A 26,079-nucleotide genomic window follows, 5' to 3' on the forward strand; every position below is an offset into this window, starting at 1 on the left:
GTTTTGGTCTTCCTACGACAGAAGGGATGTGGACAAACTGGAGAGTCCAGCAGAGGGCAACGAAAATGATTAGGGGTCTGGGGCACATACCTTATGAGGAGAGGCTGAGGGAACTGGGGTTATTTAGTCTACAGAAGAGAAGAGTGAGGGGGGATTTGATAGCAGCCTTCAACGACCGGAAGGGGGTTCCAAAGAGGATGGAGCTCAGCTGTTCTCAGTGGTGGTGGCAGATGACAAAACAAGGAGCAATGGTCTCAAGTTGCAGTGGGGGAGGTCTAGATTGGATATTAGGAAACACTATTTCACTAGGAGGGTAGTGAAGCACTGGAATGGGTTACCTAGGGAGGTGGTGGAATCTCCATCTTTAGAGGTTTTTAAGGCCCAGCTTGACAAAGCCCTGGCTGGGATGATTTAGTTGGTGTTGGTCCAGCTTTGAGCAGGGGATCGGACTAGATGACCTCCTGAGGTCTCTTCCAACCCTAATCTTCTTTGATTCTAAGCAATGGGGCTATCAACACTGCCCTTGGAAAACAATTCCACAGTCTAACAGTCCTCACATTTAGATGATTTCTGTGGGGTTCCTCTCAGAGAGCACGTTACTTATCTGGCTGTTATAAGGTGCTGAATGCAACTGTATTGTTGTTTTCTGTATCCACTCAATAATTTTCTGCTTTAGTTGACCACGCCAGATATTTTATTTGTGCTCCTCTTATCCCTCTGGAAAACTAAGTCTATGCAAAAAGTGACAGAAGAGGCTGGAACCAACCATGATCTTTCTGCTGAAAACACAAACAAAATGGATGTATCAGTGTTCAGACATGAGAATTTTTACCTTCGGACGTTTTCCATGACTTCCAGAGATCTTCCACGCTGATGAGTTTATCCTCCCCATGGAAGGTGCTGTGTTTGACTGTTGGGTCATGATAATTTAAGTCTTCCCTCAGGAACTAGAAAAAGAACACAAAGGGGTTAGTCATTAATTCATAGATTTTTAATGACCATTTAGCCAGATATCCTGCGAAACAGAAAGCATAGAAAATCACCCAGTAATTTTTGCAACAAACAAACAACTTCCCAGGAAGGCTGTGGAATCCACATCACTGAGTTTTTTAAGAGCAGGTTAGACAAACACCTGTCAGGTGTTTAAGTATAATTGGTCCTGCCTCAGCACAGAGGACTGGATTTGACCTCTCGAGGTCCCTTCCAGCCCTACATTTCTGTGATTCTGTTTGTGTTATCTCATCTCTCAGAAAAATATCCAGTCTCGATTTAAAGACTTCATGAAATGGAGAATCCACCACATCCCTTGGTAAGTTGTTCCAATGGTTAGCTGCCCTCACTGTTAAAAATGTACACCTTATTTCTAGTCTGAATTTGTCAAGCTTCAGCTTCCAAGCATTGGATCGCATTTTGCCTTTTTTGCTAGATTAAAGAGACCTCAACTATCAGAAATCTCTTCCCCATGTAGGTACTTGCTGTCCATGATCAAGTCACTACTTAACCTTAAATCTCTCACCATACGGCATGTTTGCCAGACCTTGAATCATCTTGTAACTCTTTTCTGAATCCTTTTCAATTTCACCATCCTTTCTGAAGCATGGATACTAGAACCAGACATAGTATTCCAGTGATGGTCTTATTGATACTGTATACAGAAGTAATCCCATCTCCCTGCTCTTACTTAAACTTGCCTTGCTTAGACATTTAGACATTTAACAGTTGCATTAGCCCCCTTAGTTAGGAGCCGAAGTTCGCTTGGTTGTCTACCATTATCCCTAAGTTCAGTCTCACTGCATACAGTGTCACATCTTTTAAGTATGCCCCATATTCTTTGTTCCTAGATGTAGGATCTTGCATTTGGCTATATTGTTCAGGTGAGCCCAAGTGATCCAGATCGCACTATATAACTGCTGTCATTTACCACTCCACTAAACTTTGTGTCATCGGCACATTTTACTAGCAATGATTTTATAAAGTACACAAGAGATCATTGGCCCAATGAGCAACACTTAAAACCACCTAAACAACAGAAGCAGCCAAGGAAGAAGAGGATTTGGTGGTCTGTTACTCCCTTGATATGTTCTTCTTTTTTGGATGAACATATCAAGGGAGTTCCTGAGAAAACTAACCAGGAGAACTTCATTTTGAGAATGAAAGAAACTGAACTGAACTTGGCAAAAACTCAGGCTCAGTAGCATCAGGTTAGTGTGTTTCGAAGGTATTGATACAGAAGTATTACTCATCCCCGCTCTGGGCAGGTTATGCTGAAGTGGCTAAACATGAACATCCTCTCAAGTGCATTTGGCAAGTTCTATTTGTGGGAAGGCAAATCAGGTTGTATCCAATAAATTACTTGCAAAAGAAAGGAAATATAATGTTAAATTAATATGGAAAACTATTCAGACTTTCTGGACTCCAACCTTTTCTTTGGATTACAGTGCCCCAGGCATTCACCTGTATGTCATACAAGAAATGTAAACCACTCCAGTGCAACAAGACAAAAATATAAATGTGATTATGACCAGTTTTGATTTGCAGGTCTCTGTCAACTGACAGAGATATCACCTCAGACACTGCGAAATACAGATCTGGTATGTCAGACACTTTACTACCAAGTCTCTAGGGCCAAGTTGCCCACAGAGTTCCAGCTTTACTTCACAAAAGCTCTTCCCTGGAGTCTCTTTCCTGCTTTGCTTCAAAGCTCACACAGAGCAGTTGGAAACCAAGAGCTACATTTTCAAAAAGATATGCCTCAGTTTCACGTGTAAAACTAGCAATTGCGGGCCCAACGGAACATGATTGCAAATGCATGGACATTAATATAGTCTACAGGCACTGCGTGATGGAACGTATTATTGTGAATAAATAAAAGCATAAAAACAAGTGTGCAAGACCAGCGGCAATTCGTCTAGCAAGGGCACAAAATGCCTGACTATATTATAGGTACTTACAATTAGATAATGTGACCCTTTTAAGCAGACATGCTAGTATACATCTAACCCAACTCTGAAATTTTTGTTCCTGTTTTTCTATAAATCGAAATACTGAACAAATTACAAACCCACCGTTAGAACATAAGCAACTTTAAACCAGTTTCCAAAAGCTACACCACTGGAGGCAAGGACTTAATAAGAAATCCTCAGTCCTTGATTCTAAAACCAAGGTCATCCAAAGTGGATACTCAATACTGGAGTCATAGGCAAAAGAGCTGATGCCAAGGTAGCCTGCCAGTGTCTTCTCACCAGCAGTGCCAGAGGCAATCAGGTGTTAAGTACCGATGAAGGCTGGAGGTTGGCTCTGCAGAGCTAAAGAGTCATAAAAAGCAGTAAAAACGTATTTTTATCGCTAACGTCAGCAGGTACGATCCTGAATTCACCCAGGAGTACATCTATTGTAGTACTGCGTTGGCTCTTCAACAACAAATTGTGTTCATCTATGTGTTTGAGAATTCTGTTCTTTAGGAGTGAAGTTAGGCTTACTTGCCTGGATTGCCGGGATCGCCTCAGGAGCATTTTTCAAAAATTGGTGTCACATTAGTTATCCTCCAGTCATCTGGTACGGAAGTTGATTTAAGTGATAGATTACATATTACAGTTGATAGTTCTCCAATTTCATATTTGAGTTCCTTCAGAACTCTTGGATGAATACTATCTGGTCCTGGTGACTTATTACTGTTTAATTTATCAGTTTGTTCCATTGGTCTGTTGACACCTCAATCTGGGACAGTTCCTCGGATTTGTCACCTACAAAGAATGGCTCAGGTGTAGGAATCTCCCTCACATCCTCAGCTGTGAAAAGGGATGCAAAGAATACATTTAGCTTCTCTGTAATGGCCTTATCTTCCTTGAGTGCCCTTTTAGCAGCATCTTGATCGTCCAGGGGCCCCACCTTTTGTTTGACAGACTTCCTGCTTCTGGTGTCCTTTAACCTTTTGCTGTTAGTTTTTGAGTCTTTTGCCAGTTGCTCTTCAGATTCTTTTTTGGCCTGCCTAATTATACTTTTACACTTGACAGAAGTTATGCTCCTTTCTATTTTCGTCAGTAGGATTTGACTTCCCATTTTTAAAGGATGCCTTTTTGCCTCTAACTGCTTCTGTTACTTAGCCGTGATGGTACTTATTATGTTTTTAATTTGGGGTATACATTTAATATGAGCCTCTATTATGGTGTTTTTTAAAAAGATTCCATGCAGCTTTCAGGCATTTCACTTTTGTGACTGTACCTCTTACTTTCCATTTAACTAGCTTTCTCACTTTTGTGTAGTTCCCCTTTCAGAAGTTAAACGCTACTGTGGTTGGTTTCTTTGCTATTTCCCTTCCCCCCCACAAAAGGATGTTAGATTTAATTTTATTATGGTCATTATTACCAAGCAGTTCATCTATATTCACCTCTTGGACCAGACCCTGTGTTCCACTTGGGACTAAATCAAGAATTCCTCTCCTCTTGTGGGTTCCAGGACCAGTTGCTCCAAGAAGCAATCATTAATGGTGTTTAGAAACTTTATCTCTGTAGTCCATCCTGAGGTAACATGTACTACACCATCCTGGCCACTATGGATGTAGAAGCCCTCTACACCAACATTCCACACAAAGATGGACTACAAGCCGTCAAGAACAGTATCCCCGATAATGTCACTGCAAACCTCGTGGCTGAACTTTGTGACTTTGTCCTCACCCATAACTATTTCACATTTGGGGACAATGTATACCTTCAAATCAGTGGCACTGCTATGGGTACCCACATGGCCCCACAGTATGCCATCATTTTTATGGCTGACTTAGAACAACGCTTCCTCAGCTGTCATCCACTAATGCCCCTACTTCACTTGGGCTACATTGATGACATCTTCATCATCTGGACCCATGGAAAAGAAGCCCTTGAGGAATTCCACCATGATTTCAACAATTTCCATCGCACCATCAACCTCAGCCTGGACCAGTCCACACAAGAGATCCACTTCCTGGACACTATGGTGCTAATAAGCGATGGTCACATAAACACCACCGTATACTGGAAACCTACTGACCGCTATTCTTACCTACATGCCTCCAGCTTTCACCCAGACCACACCACACAATCCATTTTCTACAGCCAAGCTCTACAATACAACCGCATTTGCTCCAACCCCTCAGACAGAGACAAACACCTTCAAGATCTCTATCAAGCGTTCTTACAACTACAATACCCACCTGCTGAAGTGAAGAAACAGATTGACAGAGCCAGAAGAGTATCCAGAAGTTACCTACTACAGGACAGGCCCAACAAAGAAAATAACAGAACGCCACTAGCCATCACCTTCAGCCCCCAACTAAAACCTCTCCAACGCATCATCAAGGATCTACAACCTATCCTGAAGGATGACCCATCACTCTCACAGATCTTGGGAGACAGGCCAGTCCTTGCTTACAGACAGCCCCCCAACCTGAAGCAAATACTCACCAGCAACCACACACTACACAACAGAACCACTAACCCAGGAACCTATCCTTGCATCAAAACCCATTGCCAACGGTGTCCACATATCTATTCAGGGGACACCATCATAGGGCCTAATCATATCAGCCACACTATCAGAGGCTCGTTCACCTGCACATCTACCAATGTGATATATGCCATCATGTGCCAGCAATGCCCCTCTGCCATGTACATTGTTCAAACTGGACAGTCTCTACATAAAAGAATAAATGGACACAAATCAGATGTCAAGAATTATAACATTCAAAAACCAGTTGGAGAACACTTCAATCTCTCTGGTCACTCGATTACAGACCTAAAAGTGACAGGTTTCAGAGTAGCAGCCGTGTTAGTCTGTATTCGCAAAAAGAAAAGGAGTACTTGTGGCACCTTAGAGACTAACCAATTCATTTGAGCATAAGCTTTCGTGAGCTACAGCTCACTTCATCAGATGCATAAAGTGGAAAATACAGTGAGGAGATTCATATACACACAGACCATGAAACAATGGGTATTTATCATACATATTGTAAGGAGAGTGATCACTTAAAATGAGCTATTACAATACTTCAACAAAAAAACTTCAAGAACAGATTCCAAGGAGAGACTGCTGAATTGGAATTAATTTGCAAACTGGATATAATTAACTTAGGCTTGAATAAAGACTGGGAGTGGATAGGTCATTACACAAAGTACACTATTTTCCCATGGTTATCCACCACCCCACCCCCACCCCCCACTGTTCCTCAGACGTTCTTGTCAACAGCTGGAAATGGCCCACCTTGATTATCACCACAAAAGGTCCCCCCACCCCACCCCCCCGGCTCTCCTGCTGGTAATAGCTCACCTTAAGTGACCGCTCTGGTTACAGTGTGTATGGTAACACCCATTGTTTCATGTTCTCTATGTATATAAATCTCCCCACTGTATTTTCCACTGAATGCATCCGATGAAGTGAGCTGTAGCTCACAAAAGCTTATGCTCAAATAAATTTGTTAGTCTCTAAGGTAGTCACAAGTACTCCTTTTTCTTTTTGAAATCCACCATTATTATTGAGTTTTCTATTTTTATAGCCTCTCTAATCTCCTGGAGCATTTCACAATCACAATCACCATCCTGGTCAGTAGTATATTCCTACTGCTATACTTTTATTCAAGCATGGAATTTCTATCCATAGACATTCAACGGTACAGTTTGAGTCATTTAAGATTTTTACTATATTTGACTTTCTGCTTTCTTTCACATGTAGTGCCACTCCCGCACCAGCACGACCTACTTTGTCCTTTCTATGTATCAGGGGTGCCCAAACTGCTATTCGTGAGCCGCACGTGGCACTTTTACAGTGAAAGTGGGGCTCGCAGAGCTCCCCAGGCTCCCCCCATTCTCCGCCTACCAAACTTGGGGAAAGGAGGCTCGGCGCTTCTGCCAGAGATGACTGGTGCCTGCTGAGAGTGGGAGCACAATTTAACGGTTTGCCCACCCCCCCCACACCCCCAACAGCTTGAGTCATGCCACATCCCTCCTCTCCAGCACACATACCCCTCTTACCCTCAGAGGCCCTTCCCTGCAGCTCCCAGATGTTAGTTCTGTGTGGAAAGGCAGAGGCAAAGAGCTGGGAGCTGCAAGGAGAGGCCGGTGCTTTAGATCCATGGGGAGAGGCAGCAGCAAATGTAATGGCTCTCCCTGCAGCTCCCAGCTGTTTGCCGCTGCCTCTCCCCACAGCCACAGCTCCCAGCTTGATGGCTCCAGCAGTTGCTGTGCAGGGAGGGGGCCTGGCAGCACCATGTGACAGAGCTGGGCCACCAAACCCTGGCAAAAGTCTGGTCATGTGCCCCCCATGTGTCACCTCCAGCTTTTTCCAACCAAAGGTGGGGGGGGGGTGTCTCGTGGCTTCAGCCCTGCGCGGTATGCATGCCGGGCCTGGCTCGTTGCTTCAACAGGAGCAGGGCTGAAACCCCGAGCCCTGGCAGACACCCCGAGTCCCAGCAGGCATGCCCTGGCTCTTGAGCTTCTGAAGATTGTCCTATGCAGCTTGGATGGTCAGTAAGTTTGGCCACTCGTGCTATGTATTTTGTACCCTGGTATCACCATGTCCCACTGATTATCATCATTCCACCAAGTTTATGTGATGCCTGTTATATCAATATCTTCATTTAATACCAGGCACTCAGGTTCACCCATCTTAGCATTTGGACTTCTACCATTTGTATACAAGCACTTATAAAATCTGTCACTTTTTAGCATTACGTGATGTAATTGAATGGGACTCTCTCTCGTTTGACTGTTTCTCTTCAGTTCATACCTGTACTTTACCAACTTCTAGCCTCTCCTCATTAGTAGGATATAGTGAATCCCCGTTAATAGATCCTCCCCAAGGCATATTTCCATCCAAACCATGTGCTCCTCCGCATCTCTCGGCTTTCCACAAACTCTTAGTTTAAAAACTCCACTACGACCTTTTTAATTTTACATGCCAGCCATCTGGTCCCATTTTGGTTTAGGTGGAGCCCATCCTTCCTGTATAGGCTCCTCCTTTCCCAAAAGTTTCCCCACTTCCTAATAAACTTAATTCCCTTCTCCGTACACCATCATCTCATCCACACACTGAGACCCTGCAGTTCTGCCTGTCTAACTGGCCCTGCACGTGGAACTGGAAGCATTTCAGAGAACGCTACCAATGAGGTCCTGGACTTCTCTCTCTTACCTAGAAGCCTAAATTTGGCCTACAGAACCTCTCTTCTACCTTATACGTTCAGTCAATTGAAACTTGCATCAGGACACACTGAGCTTGACCAACTTTATTTCATTACTCCACACCCTTGCAGCAGAATGCAGGACTCTCCGGATGATGATCCGTGAAGGCAATTTCACAAAAGAGAAAAAACAGACTCTCTTTGGTGGTTATTAGTGAAATTAGGCAAGCAGAATCTCTTATTACCAGGAACTCTAAGGGATGTACATTGCTCTGTTTTCAAATTTATTAGGTGCTTCTGCTGCACTTATACAAGTCGATATGCATACAGACACTGCATACTATACAGTATTCTTAAAATTCATTTTTTTGCTCTGAATAGCTCTGCTGAATAGTGGTGAAAAGACCATATTGATTTAGCTGAACATTTTGAAGTTACAAAGGCTGGGGGAAAAAATCTGACCCACCACACCATGTGACATCAGTTCCTCCCTTCAGTTCTTCTCAGCAGTACTAGTTTATGCTCCATTATGGTTATGAACTTCACAGGACACTAAGCCATCACTCCCATTCGAGGGAGAATAGCTTTAAGTTAGTAAATAGGTGAGCCAAAGAAGGGAGCAAAGCAAAAGATGCAAACTTGTCTATTTCCCCCTTTTTTGATTTGTGACCTACATGGGGTATGCAGCAATGTCATCTGGAGTTGCCACAACGGGCTGCTAAGAGTGCCTGTAAACACCCACAGGGACACAGGGGATCAGCTGTTGCTCTGTATATTTAGCTCAGGGAGCACAGAAAGGAAAAGTGATCTCTCAGCTTTCCTTAAACAGAGCACCATCAAAACAGATTTTCGAGTACTCTCAGAAGAGGACAGTGTTGTACGGGATTTTCAACTTCTCTCATGGAAGGAGAGAGCTGGATTTGATAGTGTTATAAGACTCCCAACTCCTCTGACAAGCTGTTAAGGTGACCTATTAGTGACCTGCACAAAGAGTAGAGGCACAATACACCACAACTTTATTTCCTACCGCATCTTTCAGACAAACTAACTGCTTTGACACATTAAAGGCAGTTAAATTATGAAAAATTTAACACGAGTGTTAAAAATTAGATTTCCCTTTCTGTAGCTGTTTGCAGAGAAGATCAGCACGTGCACAGGAACCACAGAGTGTGTTGCCATCACATTACAGAACAAAGAGATTTCAACTGAGGCAAGTTTGAATACGCATGTGATAACTTCACAGATAAATTTACATTCTCCTATATGGCAGCTTCACAGTGTAGCCAACAAACGCCTCTAAAGCAAATTCAATGTCAAAAATAACCCCAAAAAGAGAGCATATAATTTGGAAGCATGATGAAAAGAATTACCATTACAGGGAATGGTGAGCATAAGCAGAAGAGACCACTGCTGGACATAGCAGTCAACAGCTATGGGAGCTCCTAGTTTCTAGCATATGGCCACACAGATCATGTGCAATATACGAGTGAAAGTGTTCAAGTCACTGTAACTAAAAAGAAAAGGAGTACTTGTGGCACCTTAGAGACTAACCAATTTATTTGAGCATGAGCTTTCGTGATCCGATGAAGTGAGCTGTAGCTCACGAAAGCTCATGCTCAAATAAATTGGTTAGTCTCTAAGGTGCCACAAGTACTCCTTTTCTTTTTGCGAATACAGACTAACACGGCTGCTACTCTGAAACCTGTAACTAAAAAGTTACTGATAAATAGCATCAGATAACTACCCTTTCACAAATCTCTGAGGTATCACTACTAGGCTTCAACGTTAACACCCAGGGTAGCTAAACAGGAGCAAGTCCAACATTAATCAGAACTATTGTTTCTGGCTGTCTGCAGACTCTGACATTACTATAATGGTTACTTTAGGGCCACAGCCAGAAAGTTTTCTTTGAACCACAAGCTTCAGAGACATTTTTAAAATGAGAATTTCAGATTCTTGAGAGCAATTATGTGGCACCTTAAGAAAAAAATGCATAATTATAAATCAATTTACATATTTGCATAATCTCATTAAACATTTTAACCCTCTGGCTGCTAAACTTTGTGAAAGGTTCATCTACCTCTTCACAAAGCTGCTTTATATCCGTAGGTATCTGCATCCGCGGATGCGGATATCCACAGACCATTTCTGTGGATCACTGATCGGATGCAGATACAAATTTTTTATCTAGAGCCTTGCAAATCTGCGGATATCCACGGATCATTTCTGTGGATCATGGATCAGATACCGATGAAAATTTTGTATCCGGCTCTACAAATCTTGGCTGCAGATATTTTGGTCACTATAGACCTGGAACTTAAATAGAAAAAACATCCCACAAACTAAAGTTTGTTCAATTAAATCATAAGACATAGGTGTCCTTAAACGGAACTGGAACCACCTTTGACTGAATATGATCACAAATAGTTGCTAATTAGAAGGGTTTTCCCATAAGAGCCCAGGCTCTCTTTGTAATTGGGGTCACTGCTATCATCTTTAAACTTGATGAAAATTCATCTCCACAAAAGGAAAAAACATATGATGCTTTAAAAGGACAGTTGAAGGTTGACTGACAAATTTTCACTGGTCTTAAATATAGTTTTTTTAAAAAAAATAGACATTAATTTAGAAAAAAAATGTGTCAATTACATCCCCCATGGAAAAGATGGCTGCAGTGTGGATAAAATCCCAATTTCTCAACTGAGCAAAGACTAAGGGCTAGTCGTCTACACTGGCAATGCTAAAGTGCTGCCACGGCAGCACTTTAACATGCCTTGTGTGGTCATGGCGCAACGCTGGGAGAGAGCTCTCCCAGTGCTCTCAAAAAACCACCTCCACGAGGGGCGTAGCTACCAGTGCTGGTGCACTGTCTACACTGCCGCTTTACAGCCCTGAAACTTGCTGCCCTCGGGGGGGAGGAGGTGTTTTTTCACATCCCTGAACAAGAAAGTTGCAATACTGTAAATTGCCAGTGTAGACAAGCCCTAACTCACTACAAAGCCAGAACACTGGGTTTCATTTGCACTCATGAGCACGTGGACATCACAACTGCCCATAGCTCTGCAACTCAAGCCTGCTCACAAGAATGGAGCAAGCTAAGTGGAGGGATAACTCAACATTCAAAAAATGCCAGCAGGACGACTTTCAGGCCTGCTGGCCTTTCAGAACATCTGTTGAAGATGTACGAATTCTCACTGAGGTGACTGCACTCAATCTTTAAAATCATCCCTGACCTCCCCCTCACTAGTTCATGAAGTAAGCTAACAGAGGAAACTATTAAAGACGGACAGAAATGCAACTGACTCAGAAACAGGGCCTTTCCAGCATTAGGGATATTTCACTACAATCCAGCAGCTGACTGCCAATTTGCGCACTATGGATTTGGAAAGCAATTCTAAGGCTCTGATTTTATGACAAAGTGTCTGGCCCAGGACTAAGACCTCTTATATTACACACAAATAAGCCCATCTTCAACAGAACCTGGAAAGCCTGACAGCAACCCAAATTATGTCTACAAAGCGAAAAAAAACCAACCAAACCCTGCATCAGAGAGTCTTAGAGCTCAGGTCAACTAACTAGGGCTCACAGGGATCACGCTAGAGAACTTCCCTTGGCCTACATTATTATGTGTACTTCCGCACACAAGAAACAAATAGTTCCCCTTTGATGTCACTGCTTACCAGTAAACTAGAGGGCTGGATTGTCCAGCTTCCCTGATGTGTGAGCTACTGAAGGTTTTTCCAGTTGCCTTTCTGTCCACACCAACTCGGTGGGTATCTCAGGCCAAGCCTTTGCTCCTTGTGTCAATTGTGTACAGGTACAACAATGGCACTGTCCGAACGGACTATTGCCTCAGTCGTTTTCACACATTTACTGAAATGGCCTGACATTCTACAGTTATTCTCAGGATAATCTCATGTCCTAGGAGAACATAAGAACAGCCATACTGGGCCAGACCAAAGGTCCATTTAGCCCAGCACCCTGTCTTCCGACAGTGGCCAATGCGAGCTGCCCCAGGGGAACTGGACTGAACAGAACAGGTAATCATCAAGTGATCCATCCCCTATCGCCCATTCCCAGCTTCTGGCAAACAGCCTTTGGACACCATCCCTGCCCATCCTGGCTGATAGCCATTGGTGGCGCCATCCTCCCTGAATTTATCTAATTCTTTTTTGAACCCTGTTATAGTCTTGGCCTTCACAACATCCTCTGGCAAGGAGTTCCACAGGTTGACTGTGCGTTGTGTGAAAAAAAATACTTCCTTTTGTTTGTTTTAAATCTGCTGCCTATTAATTTCATTTGGTGGCCCCTAGTTTTTGTGTTATGAGAAGGAGTAAATAACACTTCCTTATTTAATTTCTCCACACCAGTCATGATTTAATAGACCTCTATCATACCTCCCTTAGTTGTCTTTTTTCCAAGCTGAAAAGTCCCAGTCTTTTTAATCTCTCCTCATACGGAAGCCATTCCATACCCCTAATTATTTTTGTTGCCCTTTTATGAACCTTTTCCAAGTCCAAAATATCTTTTTTGAGATGGGACGACCACATCTGCACACAGTATTCAAGATGTAGGCGTACCATGAATGTATACAGGGGCAATATGATAGTTTCTGTCTTATCTATCCCTTTCTTAATTATTCCCAACATTCTGTTCGTTTTTTTGACCGCCGCTGCACATTGACTGGATGTTTTCAGAGAACTATCCACAATGACTCCAAGATCTCTTTCTTGAGTGGTAACAGCTAATTTAGACCCCATCATTTTATATGTATAGCTGGGATTATATTTTCCAACGTGCATTATTTTGCATTTATCAACATTGAATTTCATCTGCCATTCTGTTGCCCAGTCACCCAGTTTTGTGAGACCCTTTTGTAGCTCTTCGCAGTCTGCCTGGGACTTAACTATCTTGAGTAGTTTTGTATCATCTGCAAATTTTGCCACTTCACTGTTTAACCCTTTTTCCAGAACATTTATGAATATGGTGAATAGAACTGGTCCTGATACACACCCCTGGAGGACACCACTATTGACCTCTCTCCATTCTGAAAATTGACCATTTATTCCTACCCTTTATTTCATATCTTTTGATCAGTTACCAATCCATAAGAGGACCTTCCCTCTTATTCCATGACTGCTTACTTTGCTTAAGAGCCTTTGGTCAGGGACCTTGTCAAAGGCTTTCTGAAAATCTAAGTATACAATATCCACTGGATCCCCTTTGTCCACATGCTTGTTGACCCCCTCAAAGAATTCTAGTAGATTCGTGAGGCATGATTTCCCTTTACAAAAACCATGTTGCCTATTCCCCAACAAATTATGTTCATCTATAAGTGTGACAATTTTGTTCTTTACTATAGTTTCAACCAGTTTGCCCGGTACTGAAGTCAGTCTTACTGGCCTGTGATTGCCAGGGTCTCCTCTGGAGCCCTTTTTAAAATTGGTGTCACATTAGCTTTCCTCCAGTCATTTGGGACAGACACTTATTTAAATGATAAGTAACAGACGACGGTTAGTAGTTCTGCAATTTCACATTTGAGTTCTGTGACAAAGTTCCTGCTCTACCTTGGTGGGTCTTGCACTTACTGGCGGATTTGCTCACCCTGGAGCTTCACGGCAGCCCTCAGCTTGGCTGTTTTTCTGAACTCACAGTCCAGGTCGACTCCTCCTGTGTCTGACCAGGAGTTGGGAGGATTTGGGGGGGAACCTGGGCCTGCCCTCTACTCCGGGTTCCAGCCCAGGGCCTGTGGAATGCAGCTGTCTAGAGTGCCTCCTGGAACAGCTGTGCGACAGCTACAACTCCCTGGGCTACTTCATAGAATCACAGAATATCAGGGTTGGAAGGGACCTCAGGAGGTCATCTAGTCCAACCCCCTGCTCAAAGCAGGACCAATCCCCAACTAAATCATCCCACCCAGGGCTTTGTCAAGCCTGACCTTAAAAATATCTAAGGAAGGAGATTCCACCACCTCCCTAGGTAACGCATTCCAGTGTTTCACCGCCCTCATAGTGAAAAAGTTTTTCTTAATATCCAACCTAAACCTCCCCCACTGCAACTTGAGACCATTACTCCTTGTTCTGTCATCAGCTACCACAGAGAACAGTCTAGAGCCATCCTCTTTGGAACCCCCTTTCAGGTAGTTGAAAGCAGCTATCAAATCCCCCCTCATTCTTCTCTTCTGCAGACTAAACAATCCCAGTTCCCTCAGCCTCTCCTCATAACTCATGTGTTCCAGTCCCCTAATCATTTTTGTTGCCCTCCGCTGGATGCTTTCCAATTTTTTCACATCCTTCTTAAAGTATGGGGCCCAAAACTGGACACAGTACTCCAGATGACGCCTCACCAATGTCGAATAGAGGGGAATGATCATGTCCCTCGATCTGCTGGCAATGCCCCTACTTATACATCCCAAAACGCCATTGGCCTTCTTGGCAACAAGGGCACACTGTTGACTCATATCCAACTTCCCGTCCACTGTAACCCCTAGGTCCTTTTCTGCAGAACTGCTGCCAAGCCATTCGGTCCCTAGTCTGTAGCGGTGCATGGGATTCTTCCGTCCTAAGTGCAGGACACTGCACTTATCCCCGTTGAACCTCATCAGATTTCTTTTGGCTCAATCCTCTAATTTGTCTAGGGCCCTCTGTATCCTATCCTCCAGTGTATCTACCACTCCTACCAGTTTAGTGTCATCTGCAAACTTGCTGAGGGTGCAATCCACACCATCCTCCAGATCATTAATGAAGATACTGAAAAAAACCGGACCCAGGACCGACCCTTCGGGCACTCCACTTCATACCGCCTGCCAACTAGACATGGAGCCACTGATCATTACCCGTTGAGCCCGACAATCTAGCCAACTTTCTATCCACCTTATAGTCCATTCATCCAGCCCATACTACTTTAACTTGCTGGCAAGAATACTGTGGGAGATCATCTCAAAAGCTTTGCTAAAGTCAAGGAACAACACGTCCACCGCTTTCCCCTCATCCACAGAGCCAGTTATCTCGTCATAGAAGGCAATTAGATTAGTCAGGCATGACTTGCCCTTGGTGAATCCATGATGACTCTTCCTGATCACTTTCCTCTCCTCTAAATGCTTCAGAATTGATTCCTTGAGGACCTGCTCCATGATTTTTCCAGGGACTGAGGTGACGCTGACTGGCCTGTAGTTTCCAGGATCCTCCTCCTCCCCTTTTTTAAAGATGGACACTATATTAGTCTTTTTCCAGTCGTCCGGGACTTCCCCCAATCACCATGAGTTTTGAAAGATAATGGCCAATGGCTCTGCAATCACATCCGCCAACACCTTCAGCACTCTCGGATGCAGCGCATCCGGCCCCATGGACTTGTGCTCGTCCAGCTTTTCTAAATAATCCCGAACCACTTCTTTCTCCACAGAGGGCTGGTCACCTTCTCCCCATGCTGTGCTGCCCAGTGCAGCAGTCTGGGAGCTGACGTTGTTCGTGAAGACAGAGGCAAAAAAAGCATTGTGTACATTAGCTTTTTCCACATCCTCTGTCACTAGGTTGGCCTCCCTCATTCAGTAAGGGGCCCACACTTTCCTTGACTTTCTTCTTGTTGATAACATACCTGAAGAAACCCTTCTTGTTACTCTTAACAGTTCTTGCTAGCTGCAACTCCAGGTGTGATTTGGCCTTCCTGATTTCACTCCTGCATGCCCGAGCCATATTTTTATACTCTTCCCTGGTCATTTGTCCAGTCTTCCACTTCTTGTAAGCTTCTTTTCTGTGTTTAAGGTCAGCAAGGATTTCACTGTTAAGCCAAGCTGGTCGCCTGCCATATTCACTATTCTTTCTACACATCAGGATGGTTTGTCCCTGTAACCTCAATTAGGATTCTTTAAAATACAGCCAACTCTCCTGGACTCCTTTCCCCCTCATGTTATTCTCCCAGGGAATCCTGCCCATCAGTTCCCTGAGGGAGTCAAAGTCTGCTTTTCTGAAGTCCAGGGTCCGTATTCTGCTGCTCTCCTTTCTTCCCTGTGTGAGGATCCTGAACTCGGCCATCTCATGGTCACTGCCTCCCAGGTTCCCATCCACTTTTGCTTCCCCTACTAATTCTTCCCGGTTTGTGAGCAGCAGGTCAAGAAGAGCTCTGCCCCTAGTTGGTTCCTCCAGCACTTGCACCAGGAAATTGTCCCCTACACTTTCCAAAAACTTCCTGGATCATCTGTGCACCGCTGTATTGCTCTCCCAGCAGATATCAGGGTGATTGAAGTCTCCCGTGAGAACCAGGGCCTGCGAACTAGTAACTTCAGTGAGTTGCCGGAAGAAAGCCTCGTCCACCTCATCCCCCTGGTCTGGTGGTCTATAGCAGACTCCCACCACGACATCACCCTTGGTGCTCACACTTCTAAACTTAATCCAGAGACACTCAGGTTTTTCTGCAGTTTCATACTTGAGCTCTGAGCAGTCATACTTCCCCATGGCCTCGTCCCAACACCTTCTTTATCCTCACCATAGGACCTTCCTCCTGGTGTCTGATAATGCTTGTACCCCTCAGTCCTCCAACAGTCCGCGTTCTCACTCTCAGCTCTTAGTGCCTCTTGCTCCCAGCTCCTCACACGCATACCACAAACTGAAGTGAGCTCCTTTTTAAAAACCCAGGTGCCCTGATTAGCCTGCCTTAATTGATTCTAGCAGCTTCTTGATTGGCTGCAGGTGTTCTAATCAGCCTGTCTTAATTGTCTCCAGAAGGTTCCTGATTTTTCTGGAACCTTCCCTGTTACCTTACCCAGGGAAAAGGGACCTACTTAGCCTGGGGCTAATATATCTGCCTTCTATTACTCTCCTATAGCCATCTGGTCCGACCCTGTCACAGTTCCTTCAGAACTCTTAGGTGAATACCCTCTGGTCCTGGTGACTTATTACTGTTTAGTTTACCAATTTGTTCCAAAACCTCCTCTAATGACACCTCAATCTGAGAGAGTTTCTCAGATTTGTCACCTAAAAGGAATGGCTAAGGTTTGGGAATCTCCCTCACATCCTCAACCGTGAAGACTGATGCGAAGAATTCATTTAGTTTCTCCACAATAGCCTTATCGTCCTTGAGTGCTCCTTTATTGTCTCGATCGTCCAGTGGCCTCACTGGTTGTTTAGCAGGTTTCCTGCTTCTGATGTACTTTAACATTTTTTTGCTATTACTTTTTGAGTCTTTGAACAACTGCTGTGTTTAATCTGAAGATTAAACATAAAACACAGCCATATAGGTTCACATTTGTGAGCATCTGTATCCATTCAAATAATATGCCCAGGAGTTGGCCTCCAGCGACCAATGAAGAAAAGTTTTAAATACATGACAAAATAAGGAGTACCTTAGAGCTTTGAAAGATGGAGAAAAATGTCAGAACAGGCAAGTCTAGCTTCAGATGCGGATGTGTCCAGGAAGGCTAGCACTGATCATACAATTTTCAAGTTCTTTACACAGAGGCAAGCTCCCGACACAGATTCCCATGTCAGGTTCTCCAGTAGCAATGAATTACATCTACTAGTGAGGTGTTGCATTGCATTGTGAAGCCTGGAATCATAGTACTTTGCAATACTTAACTCTGCCAATAAGCAAACAGAGATGACCATACGTTTCCTGCCGTTGCAAAAGATCAATACAGATCTAAAGAGACACATATTTACATAGAAATATTTGCACAGAACAATATTTGCACATAAGATGCAAATAATGCAAGCTATTCTAAAAGTAAATTCAACAAGCAAATCACTTGGATTCTGAGACCAGATATAAATTCAAAACCTTGACTATGTTACATACTCTCCATAGAAAAGGAAAAATTATTAATGTTTAGCTTTGCTGCTTTTTCAAATTTGAATCAGAAAATGGTCACTGATTTTAAATCATCAATTCTGGAAAGGAGTACGTCAACTGAAGGGAAGTCAGAGAAGAACAACCAAAATTGTAAAAGGGCCAACTTGAAAGGAAAGATTAAAAGGAGTTAAATCATCATCACAGACTGTTTGCGCTAGAGGAGTTCAAAACTCACTGTGGAACTTGAACACTTTGCCTTCTGACACAGAAGTGAGTGTACTACAAAATAAACCACAAAGCAACTTTGCTCCCCCATTACTCACTAGCTTGGTAGCATCCACTGGCACCACAGGGGCATTTTTCAGGTAACGCCTGCCCTTTCAATTGATGGCATACACCTGCCTTCTTGCGTTGGTTCTCAGGTTAATGGCGTCTCTGTTGCTGCTGGAGGGTAACGAAGCAGTGGTGGCAGAGCACATTCTCCACCTACGCTTGGCTAAGAGGGTGCCCTTTTCCCTCTCAGATGTGGAATTCACTAGCGAGCCATGCCTTTGTCAGCTCCAGATTAGATTCATTCTGTGTGCTCTACATGGGCTGCATGTGACGACATTTTTGAGACCTCAGCTGATGCAGACTGCAGCTGTCTGATGATTTACTGGTGACTCACACGTGGAGTGGCACATTTTGCCATGTGCTCCACTGAGTGCATTGGCTTCCAGTTTGTTTCCAGGTGCAATTTATGCTGCAGTTACTATGCTTGCTATGGTTGGGTCCTGGGTATGAGAGACCCTGTTCTCTCTGTGCTTTACTTCACCAGATGAGATCAGCTGGGATACCTGAGGTGAGATTTGCAAGTCTGGTGTAGGTCATTCCCAATGAAGGGGGCCCGACTCTGATAACACCATCCCGACAAAGACTGTGTTTGTTCCCCATCTGGGTATGTTGCAGAACTACCCCACTCCCACTTTAAAAAAAAATAAATCCGAGAGTCCCAGATTTGTTTGCAAGAAGCACAAAGCTACATTCCCGCTGAAAATCTGCCTTTGCATGTTACAACTAACTAACTTCCAGGCTTTAAGAAAGCTTTACTAATCCATTGCAGGTTTCTCAGAGAAGTCATTCCAAGCAGCAAACCGCAGAGTCTGCCCTATAACCCACCATGTCAGAGCTGAATGCATCTGGCAGAGGAAAGCATGGGGTAAAACCCTTCTCACAGCTTCAGTGACCTTTAAAAACCAGAGAGACATCGCTCTGCATTAGAAAGGCTGACTTTCCTCTCTTACAGCTGTTGAGCAGTCATCTTCTTGACATATGAAAGGTCAATGGTCTGCAAATCCTGTTGCCCAGGCAATAGGCAGAGAGAGAACCGAAGGAGATAGACAATCAAACTAACCCTGCATCATTAACAGCCCTTGGCACAAACGAGTGTGAGGGGTGGATTTAGGCTTATTTCCAATAGTTGTCACAGCAGGCAGGAATGTGCAATTGGGCCTCAAATTGAGAACTAAGTCGATGCCTCTGATGGCTTCTGGTGTTCTCCTCTTTCATCAAGCCTCAGAAAACATGACGACAAGACAAATTCTTTATGGCAGAGTTGCTGAGGCTGTGACTGCCCTACAGTTGAGCAGAACAGATGGAGAATCTAAGGAAGACAGTCTAGTAGACTAGAGGATGTTGTAATTTCTCATCTTTTAGCTGAGTTTTAATTCACAGCCAAGTTGTAGGTGGGCAACCCAATGAAAATTAGCCATTTCAGTTGGCTGAAATACAAAGCTTTTATCATTTCCAAGGGAAAAATCAATGTTTGTCCACCTTCATATACATAATAATAAGGAAATATTCTCCTCTGTACATTGGGGAGTGTCATTTTTTTCCTATATATTTATGTTCTGATGGCCTGTTTCAAGAGGCTGTGACAGCACTACAAAATTCCCAGGAAAAAACAGCGCAGAGAATACCGTGGAAGAGGTGAGTCCTGCCCCAAGCAGCTTACAAACTAAATATGAGACATGACAGAATGGAAGGATAACTAAACAGTTATCAGGGCACAGGCATGGGGAGCAGATGGCAGGGAACTTCAAAAAGAGTGTACAGTTACTAATGAGGGCTAGTCTGTGGCGTAACGGAATAAGGAAGACTTATCTGCCTAAAGTTAGTTGTGTGTGTGTGTGTGTTTTCTATCATATCTCCTTTAAGTAACTATATTAATTGGCTAATTTCTTGTAGTATCATAGCAGAAGTGGGTCTTAAAGAGGGACTTGGAGTGCGAGATGGCCTTGCAGATTAGCTCTGGGAGGGCATTCACAGCGTAAGTGTAGCATGGAAAAAACCACAAGGACAGCTGTGCAAGAAACAAACAAACCAGGCAATAAGATTGGTGTCACTGAAGGAGTGGAAAGAGCAGCATGCAACATGACACCAGGGTCAGCAAAGCAGGGAGACCAGATTTAGGGAGAGCCTTGAAGGTGAGGACAAGTAGTATTTGACATCCTGGAGAAGAGAAGCCAGTGGAGGATTCACAGAGAGAGGGTGATGTGGTCAGGTCAATGGGTAAGGAATACGATCTTAGCAACTGCATTTTGAATGGACTGGAAGTGGTGATTCATAATCAAGACAAGAGATGAAGAGGGCCTGGATGATCATATTTAGTTGGATACTTAAAGGGTTTTAAACTAGACGGTAGTAATGGGGCAACTTCAAAATACAGCCAAGCCAGGGGTTGAGAAAGCTCAGAAAACCATCCAGAACTGAATCCCCAGGGAGCGTAGTAATAATAATAATTATTTGTATTACAGTAGCACAGAGGCCAGAGTAAAGTGACAATACAAAGAACACACAAGACAGATTCTTGCATCAGATCCTGCCCTCCAGCTATGCAAACTAATTCATAGATTAACAATACTTTACATAGCATTTATATAATGTTATCTAGCACATTCAAAGAGCTATACAAAACCCACTAATTAATCCTCCACTTTTTCAACATGGGTATTGTCCCTATTTTACACATGGGGAAACTGAGGTAGACAAATGAATGGCAAGACAAATGACCCAAGCCCATACCATGAGTCAGAGGCATAGCCAGGATTAGAACTCCAGAGTTTATAGGGACTGAGACACGGGAAAGGGACTGTACAAAAAGGTTGTCCTCACAAGTGAGGGGGAAATTCAGATGGGAGCTCTTTGATCAGTCTGGGCAGTGAAATTGAGACAAAAAGAGGAGAGCTCTGTAATGACAGAACAAACAACTTGGCGCCTGCCCTCCAAGCTTGCTGGGGCGACTCTGAATTGACACCATTTCACATTTTGGACTGATGAGCCTTTTCTTTCCAATATTTTTAAATTAAAGAGCTGCTTCATTATTAGGGGCCTGTGTGTCACACGGCTTTATTGTGTGGGCTCAGGCAACCATTTAAATTCCCTGTGCCTGCACTTCCTTCTCTGCAAAACAGGGATCATACTCCCTCACTGGACGGGGTGGGGCAGGGGGAGAGAGACACGTTGTTGGGAGGGTCAGTCAGTCCAACGTTAGTAGAGAGCTTTCAGCTGGCAGAGCACTATACAAGAGCAAACATCACAGTAAATAGACCAAACCAGTCCCAATGGAGAAAACAAAGGCTTCACTTCACAACGCAGAAACTGCAGATCACACTTCTGTAATTTCTTTCAAAAGGATCCAACTGCCCCATTTATGACCTCACCTCCCTTCCGAAGCACTTCCAGGCGGACAGCATGTGCACAGAGCTCAGCTCTGCTGTACTGCCTCGAGGAGGTAGCAGGGTCTAGTGGACAGTGCTTGTATCGAGCTGCGGGGTAGTGTTGCCTAATGGATAAGGTACTGGATTGGGGAGTCATGAGACCTTGGTTCTCTTGAGCTTCGGCAAGTCACATCTCTGTGTCTTTGCCTGTCTCTTCTATTCAGGGCGAGGACTGGTGTCTTATTATGGCATTCTGGGAGCTGCAGTCTCTGCAGGCTGAAGATGAAGGCAGCCAACAACTACTCTGGAAAATGTTATTGGCTGATCTTTGGCCACCCCTGACACGCAGTACTATCCAATGTAGAGCTGCCCTCCTAAAGAGGAAGGCAGGAAGGGGAGGAAGGACAGAAGGGAGAAAGAAAGAAAAGTAGCTGTGAACTAACCTCATCGCTCTCCTCTACATCCACGTTGCCATTGGCGTCATCGTCCATCTGTTTGTGGATATTGCAGACAGCTTCAAAGCTGAGCTGCTCATCTTCGTTGTGGCACAAGGGCTCATCAATTCGACAAAACTCTGTTTGGGGAGAAAACACTGGCATTAGGTAGCCCCCACCACAAGAATTTCCATCTCACTGTCTCACTCCTCATCTTGCATTTGGAAAAGCAGGATTTGGGGGCAGGAATACACTGGGATATTTTAGGTTTCAGAGTAGCAGCCGTGTTAGTCTGTATTCGCAAAAAGAAAAGGAGTACTAGTGGCACCTTAGAGACTAACCAATTTATTTGAGCACAAGCTTTTCGTGAGCTCAAATAAATTGGTTAGTCTCTAAGGTGCCACTAGTACTGCTTTTCTTTTTGGGATATTTTAGTGTTCCAGACCCACAAATATAAAGTAAGACTGGCTGGTCTCTATGATAGCAGCAAATCCTGACAAAAAAAGAATGGGTGAGGGCCTAGCCTGGGCCAATCTATCTTAGGGACCAGCTCCTGCAGTCCCTTCCATCACAGCATTACGTACCAGTAGCGCTGGAAATGCTGATCAGCTTGAGTGCATGGGAGGCAGGGCCTTCTCCAGAAGAGGCCAGCGACTTTAACAGGCCTATAAGTTTTAGCCTGGGGGAAGGATTCCTGGGTTGTTTTTTAGTTTGTATTTAGTGGGATTTATTTGCCATATAGGTTTACTTTGTGTCATTAAGACATTATTATGTATATTACAGTAGTGCTTAGACACAGGACATTTTGTGGGTTTAGTTAAATTTATTTTATTCATTTTGTTTTATACATATAATTATTCAATAAAAAGACGGTATTTCCATTAAATATGTGATGGGCCATTTAGAGTTTTATATTTATAAACCAACACCATAAATTGTGCCTCATACTTAATAAGCAGAGAATGCTGATTCAAAAACACAGGTGTCATGCTTAAAGGAAATTTTAGAGGCTTTTGGGTAGGAATTTGTTGATGGCACGAAGAGCCTTTCACCTAGCAGGTACCTAAGACCACATTCATTCCAGGTTGCTATTGACTGAAACTTTTTACCATCTGATGGCAGTTCTGAGGACTACATGAAATGAGTTTGGCGGGTCTTAGTCCAGTTCCCATTGGACTGGTGTGCACATCACAAAACCCATCACTAGAATTGGCATTCCTATTGAGTCTTAGCAGAATGGCTAAGGAACAATGGGCATGTCTAAAAACCCACGGCTGGCCTGTGCCAGCTGACTCAGGCTAAGAAGCCATTTAATTGCAGAGTAGACGGAGAGGCCCTTGTGAGGTGGGAGGATCCCAGAGCCCCTTAGCCCGACCCCGAATCAGCTGGCCTGGGGCAGCCGCCAGTGTCTAACTGCAGCGTAGACATACCCCAAAGGGCCTTGGAGATCAAATCCCCTTCTGACTTCATGGTGGTCCTTCCAAAACAAAACAGGCACACTGGCACCAGAGGGATCTGGCACTGCTGCCATACATACCGTATCTTTTCTGAGGCTAAACTGGCATTTATTAAGGCAACTATCAACTTGAGATCTAAAAACCCAGATGAAATGAAACTACTCATATGCTTAAAAAGTTAAGTACATGTTTAATTAAATGATCGGCTGGATCAGGGCCTAAGTGTGGACTGAAGTGAGATTTATGTCTCTTGGTCTGTCAATCTGAAATCTTTTGCCAGCACTGAATTCACACTAATTGTTTTTAAATGTTTCATTATTAGTTTTACTTGCCCCCTTTAGCTTTCACAGATACCTTGGCTGATGCAACCTTCATGACAGATTCACCCTAGAAGCCCTCTGCTACCAGCACAGATCTCTAGCCGCATACAGCTAACACCAGCCAGGAAAAGTTACAAAACAGCTTCCATATTAAAAAGACTGGGACTGTTTAGCTTAGAAAAGAGAAGACATAAGAAGTACTGCTTCACATAATGCACAGTCAACCTGTGGAACTCATTGCCAGAGAATGGTGTGAAGGGCAAAAGTCTAACTAGATTCAAAAAAGAATTACGTAAGTTTCTGGAGGATAGGTCCCTCGATGGCTATAAGCCAAGATGATTAGGGATGCAACCCCATGATGCCAGTGTCCCTAAACCTCTGACTGCCAGAAGCTGGAACTGGATGACAGGGGATGGATCACTCGATCATTGCCCTGTTCTGTTCATTCCCTCTGAAGCATCTGGCACCAGCCACTGTCAAGAAGGCAGGATACCAAGCTAGACAGACTTCCCACTCCTCTCTCTCCAGACTGTTTAAAACATAAATAAAGTAACAGGTGCATGTAATTTCTCCAAGCAAACACTGACTGCAATTCCTTCAGCTGCTACAGGTGCCCCAATGCCTGGCATGACAGCATTTGGTACTGCAGGTCGTGTCTTAGCTGATCAAATGCCATAGTGAGGCAGGCAAGAAACACAAGTGAGTGCGCTTGTAAGTGAGCATGGAAAATAAAATAGGATGGGCGAGTCAGAGAGATGTAAGAGCACTTGCACTTCTTTCAGACTACAGGTGCCTCTGTAAGTTATTATTGAGTATATGAGTCATGATACAGCACCATATGATCACTAACAGTTTACTGGAAATAAAGGTGTCTCAGATAAAGACAGATGGCAGGGTCACATAGCATTGAATGGTCACTTGTAATTTACAGGAAATACAGCTGCCAAAGTTTCTAAACCTAATGCAACTACAGCCATAAATGTCACTCATCCCAAAATATTCATCAGTGAGAAAATACAGCTGCACTACCATGCACGGGAGCAGTAGTTTTCCTTGTGGGCGTACCTTTAACCTCTGATCTCTGTTAGATGTTGGCTTGTATCTGCAGACTCCCCAGACATGGCTTGATACCAGCCTTATAAACAGGATGATATTACCTTGAAGCTTAGCAACCAAGAGATGAAGGACCACAAACTTTTTTCAATATCTGTTACAAGAGCAGAGGATCCAGAGTTTCATTTTAATGTTTATCTACAATAAATAAATGTATGTTCTCCAATTTCATACTTTGCATATGACATTCTTTCAAAAGCACCTAGAGGTGGGTTCTCCAATTACGCTTTCAGCGTCTCACCAAGTATCAACTTACGAGTCCAAGTTTTATATTGTGTTCATCACTGTTGTGTTTGAAAGCCTGACAAGTGTATGTATTTTTACACAGGGATGGCACATTTAAAATCCTGGCTGTAGTTATGGCACTAGTGCTGGAACAGGACTTTTCAAACTGATACTGATCTAATTCCGGTATCTTAGTGTGTAATATAAACATAGAACAGAAGATGGAAAGCACCAGTTTCCATCTCCCATGACCCAACCTCTGCAATCACAGGAAATCAGGCGATGGGCGATATGCCCAGCAGATCCTAACGGATGACCCCCTCTCCTAACTCAGTGCTGCAGAGAAAAAATAAAAATCCCCGTCAATATACCATGAGAAAATGGCTTCCCAAATTAGGTAACCAGCTCAGCCCTGCGCACATAAGCTACAATTATCACGGTTAAGTATCCAGTCTCATTTATACTCTGAGATACCAGTAGTGTCTAAATATGGAATACCGGTCTATTTTTCTTGATTTCCCAGTGCTGTGGGCTCTGCCAGTCCCTTCTGGAACAGGGAATCCTGAATATTGACCACACTCTGGGAACAGGAAATGCCCCAAGGAATTTAACTTAATAAAAAAAAGATGTTCACAGGTAGGCTTCAGATGTAAATGTAGTTTACCTGAAATTTAGGTGTGATCTAAACTTAGAAATTTACCAACATAGATCTGTCAATTAATGGTGTGATTTTTACCAAGATAGCCACACTGATAAAAACCCTACTATAAGCCGTTTTATACCAGTTAAGTGCATCCACCCTAAAGGATTTTGTCAGCATAACTATATTAGTACAACTATACCAGCAAAAGCCTCCTAGGGTAGACAAGGTATTAGCTGACAATGTTTGCTTTGGTCACACAT

At 43.6% G+C, this 26,079-nt stretch overlaps 1 protein-coding gene across 5 annotated transcripts in view; it reads right to left on the reverse strand.

Annotated features, from left to right (window-relative positions):
* The window catches only part of STIM1 (stromal interaction molecule 1), a 182,055-nt gene that overhangs the window by 71,955 nt on the left and 84,021 nt on the right, over positions 1 to 26,079 (reverse strand). For all 5 annotated transcript variants that reach the window (XM_074954198.1, XM_074954182.1, XM_074954211.1 and 2 more), the window contains 2 exons: positions 22,071 to 22,201; positions 833 to 947 (listed from right to left, as the gene is read on the reverse strand). In XM_074954198.1, coding sequence (XP_074810299.1) covers positions 833 to 947; positions 22,071 to 22,201 — 246 coding nt within the window. The remainder of the gene's footprint in view (positions 1 to 832; positions 948 to 22,070; positions 22,202 to 26,079) is intronic.

The sequence above is a fragment of the Natator depressus genome, chromosome 1, assembly GCF_965152275.1.
Source record: "Natator depressus isolate rNatDep1 chromosome 1, rNatDep2.hap1, whole genome shotgun sequence".
Lineage (NCBI taxonomy): Eukaryota > Metazoa > Chordata > Testudines > Cheloniidae > Natator > Natator depressus.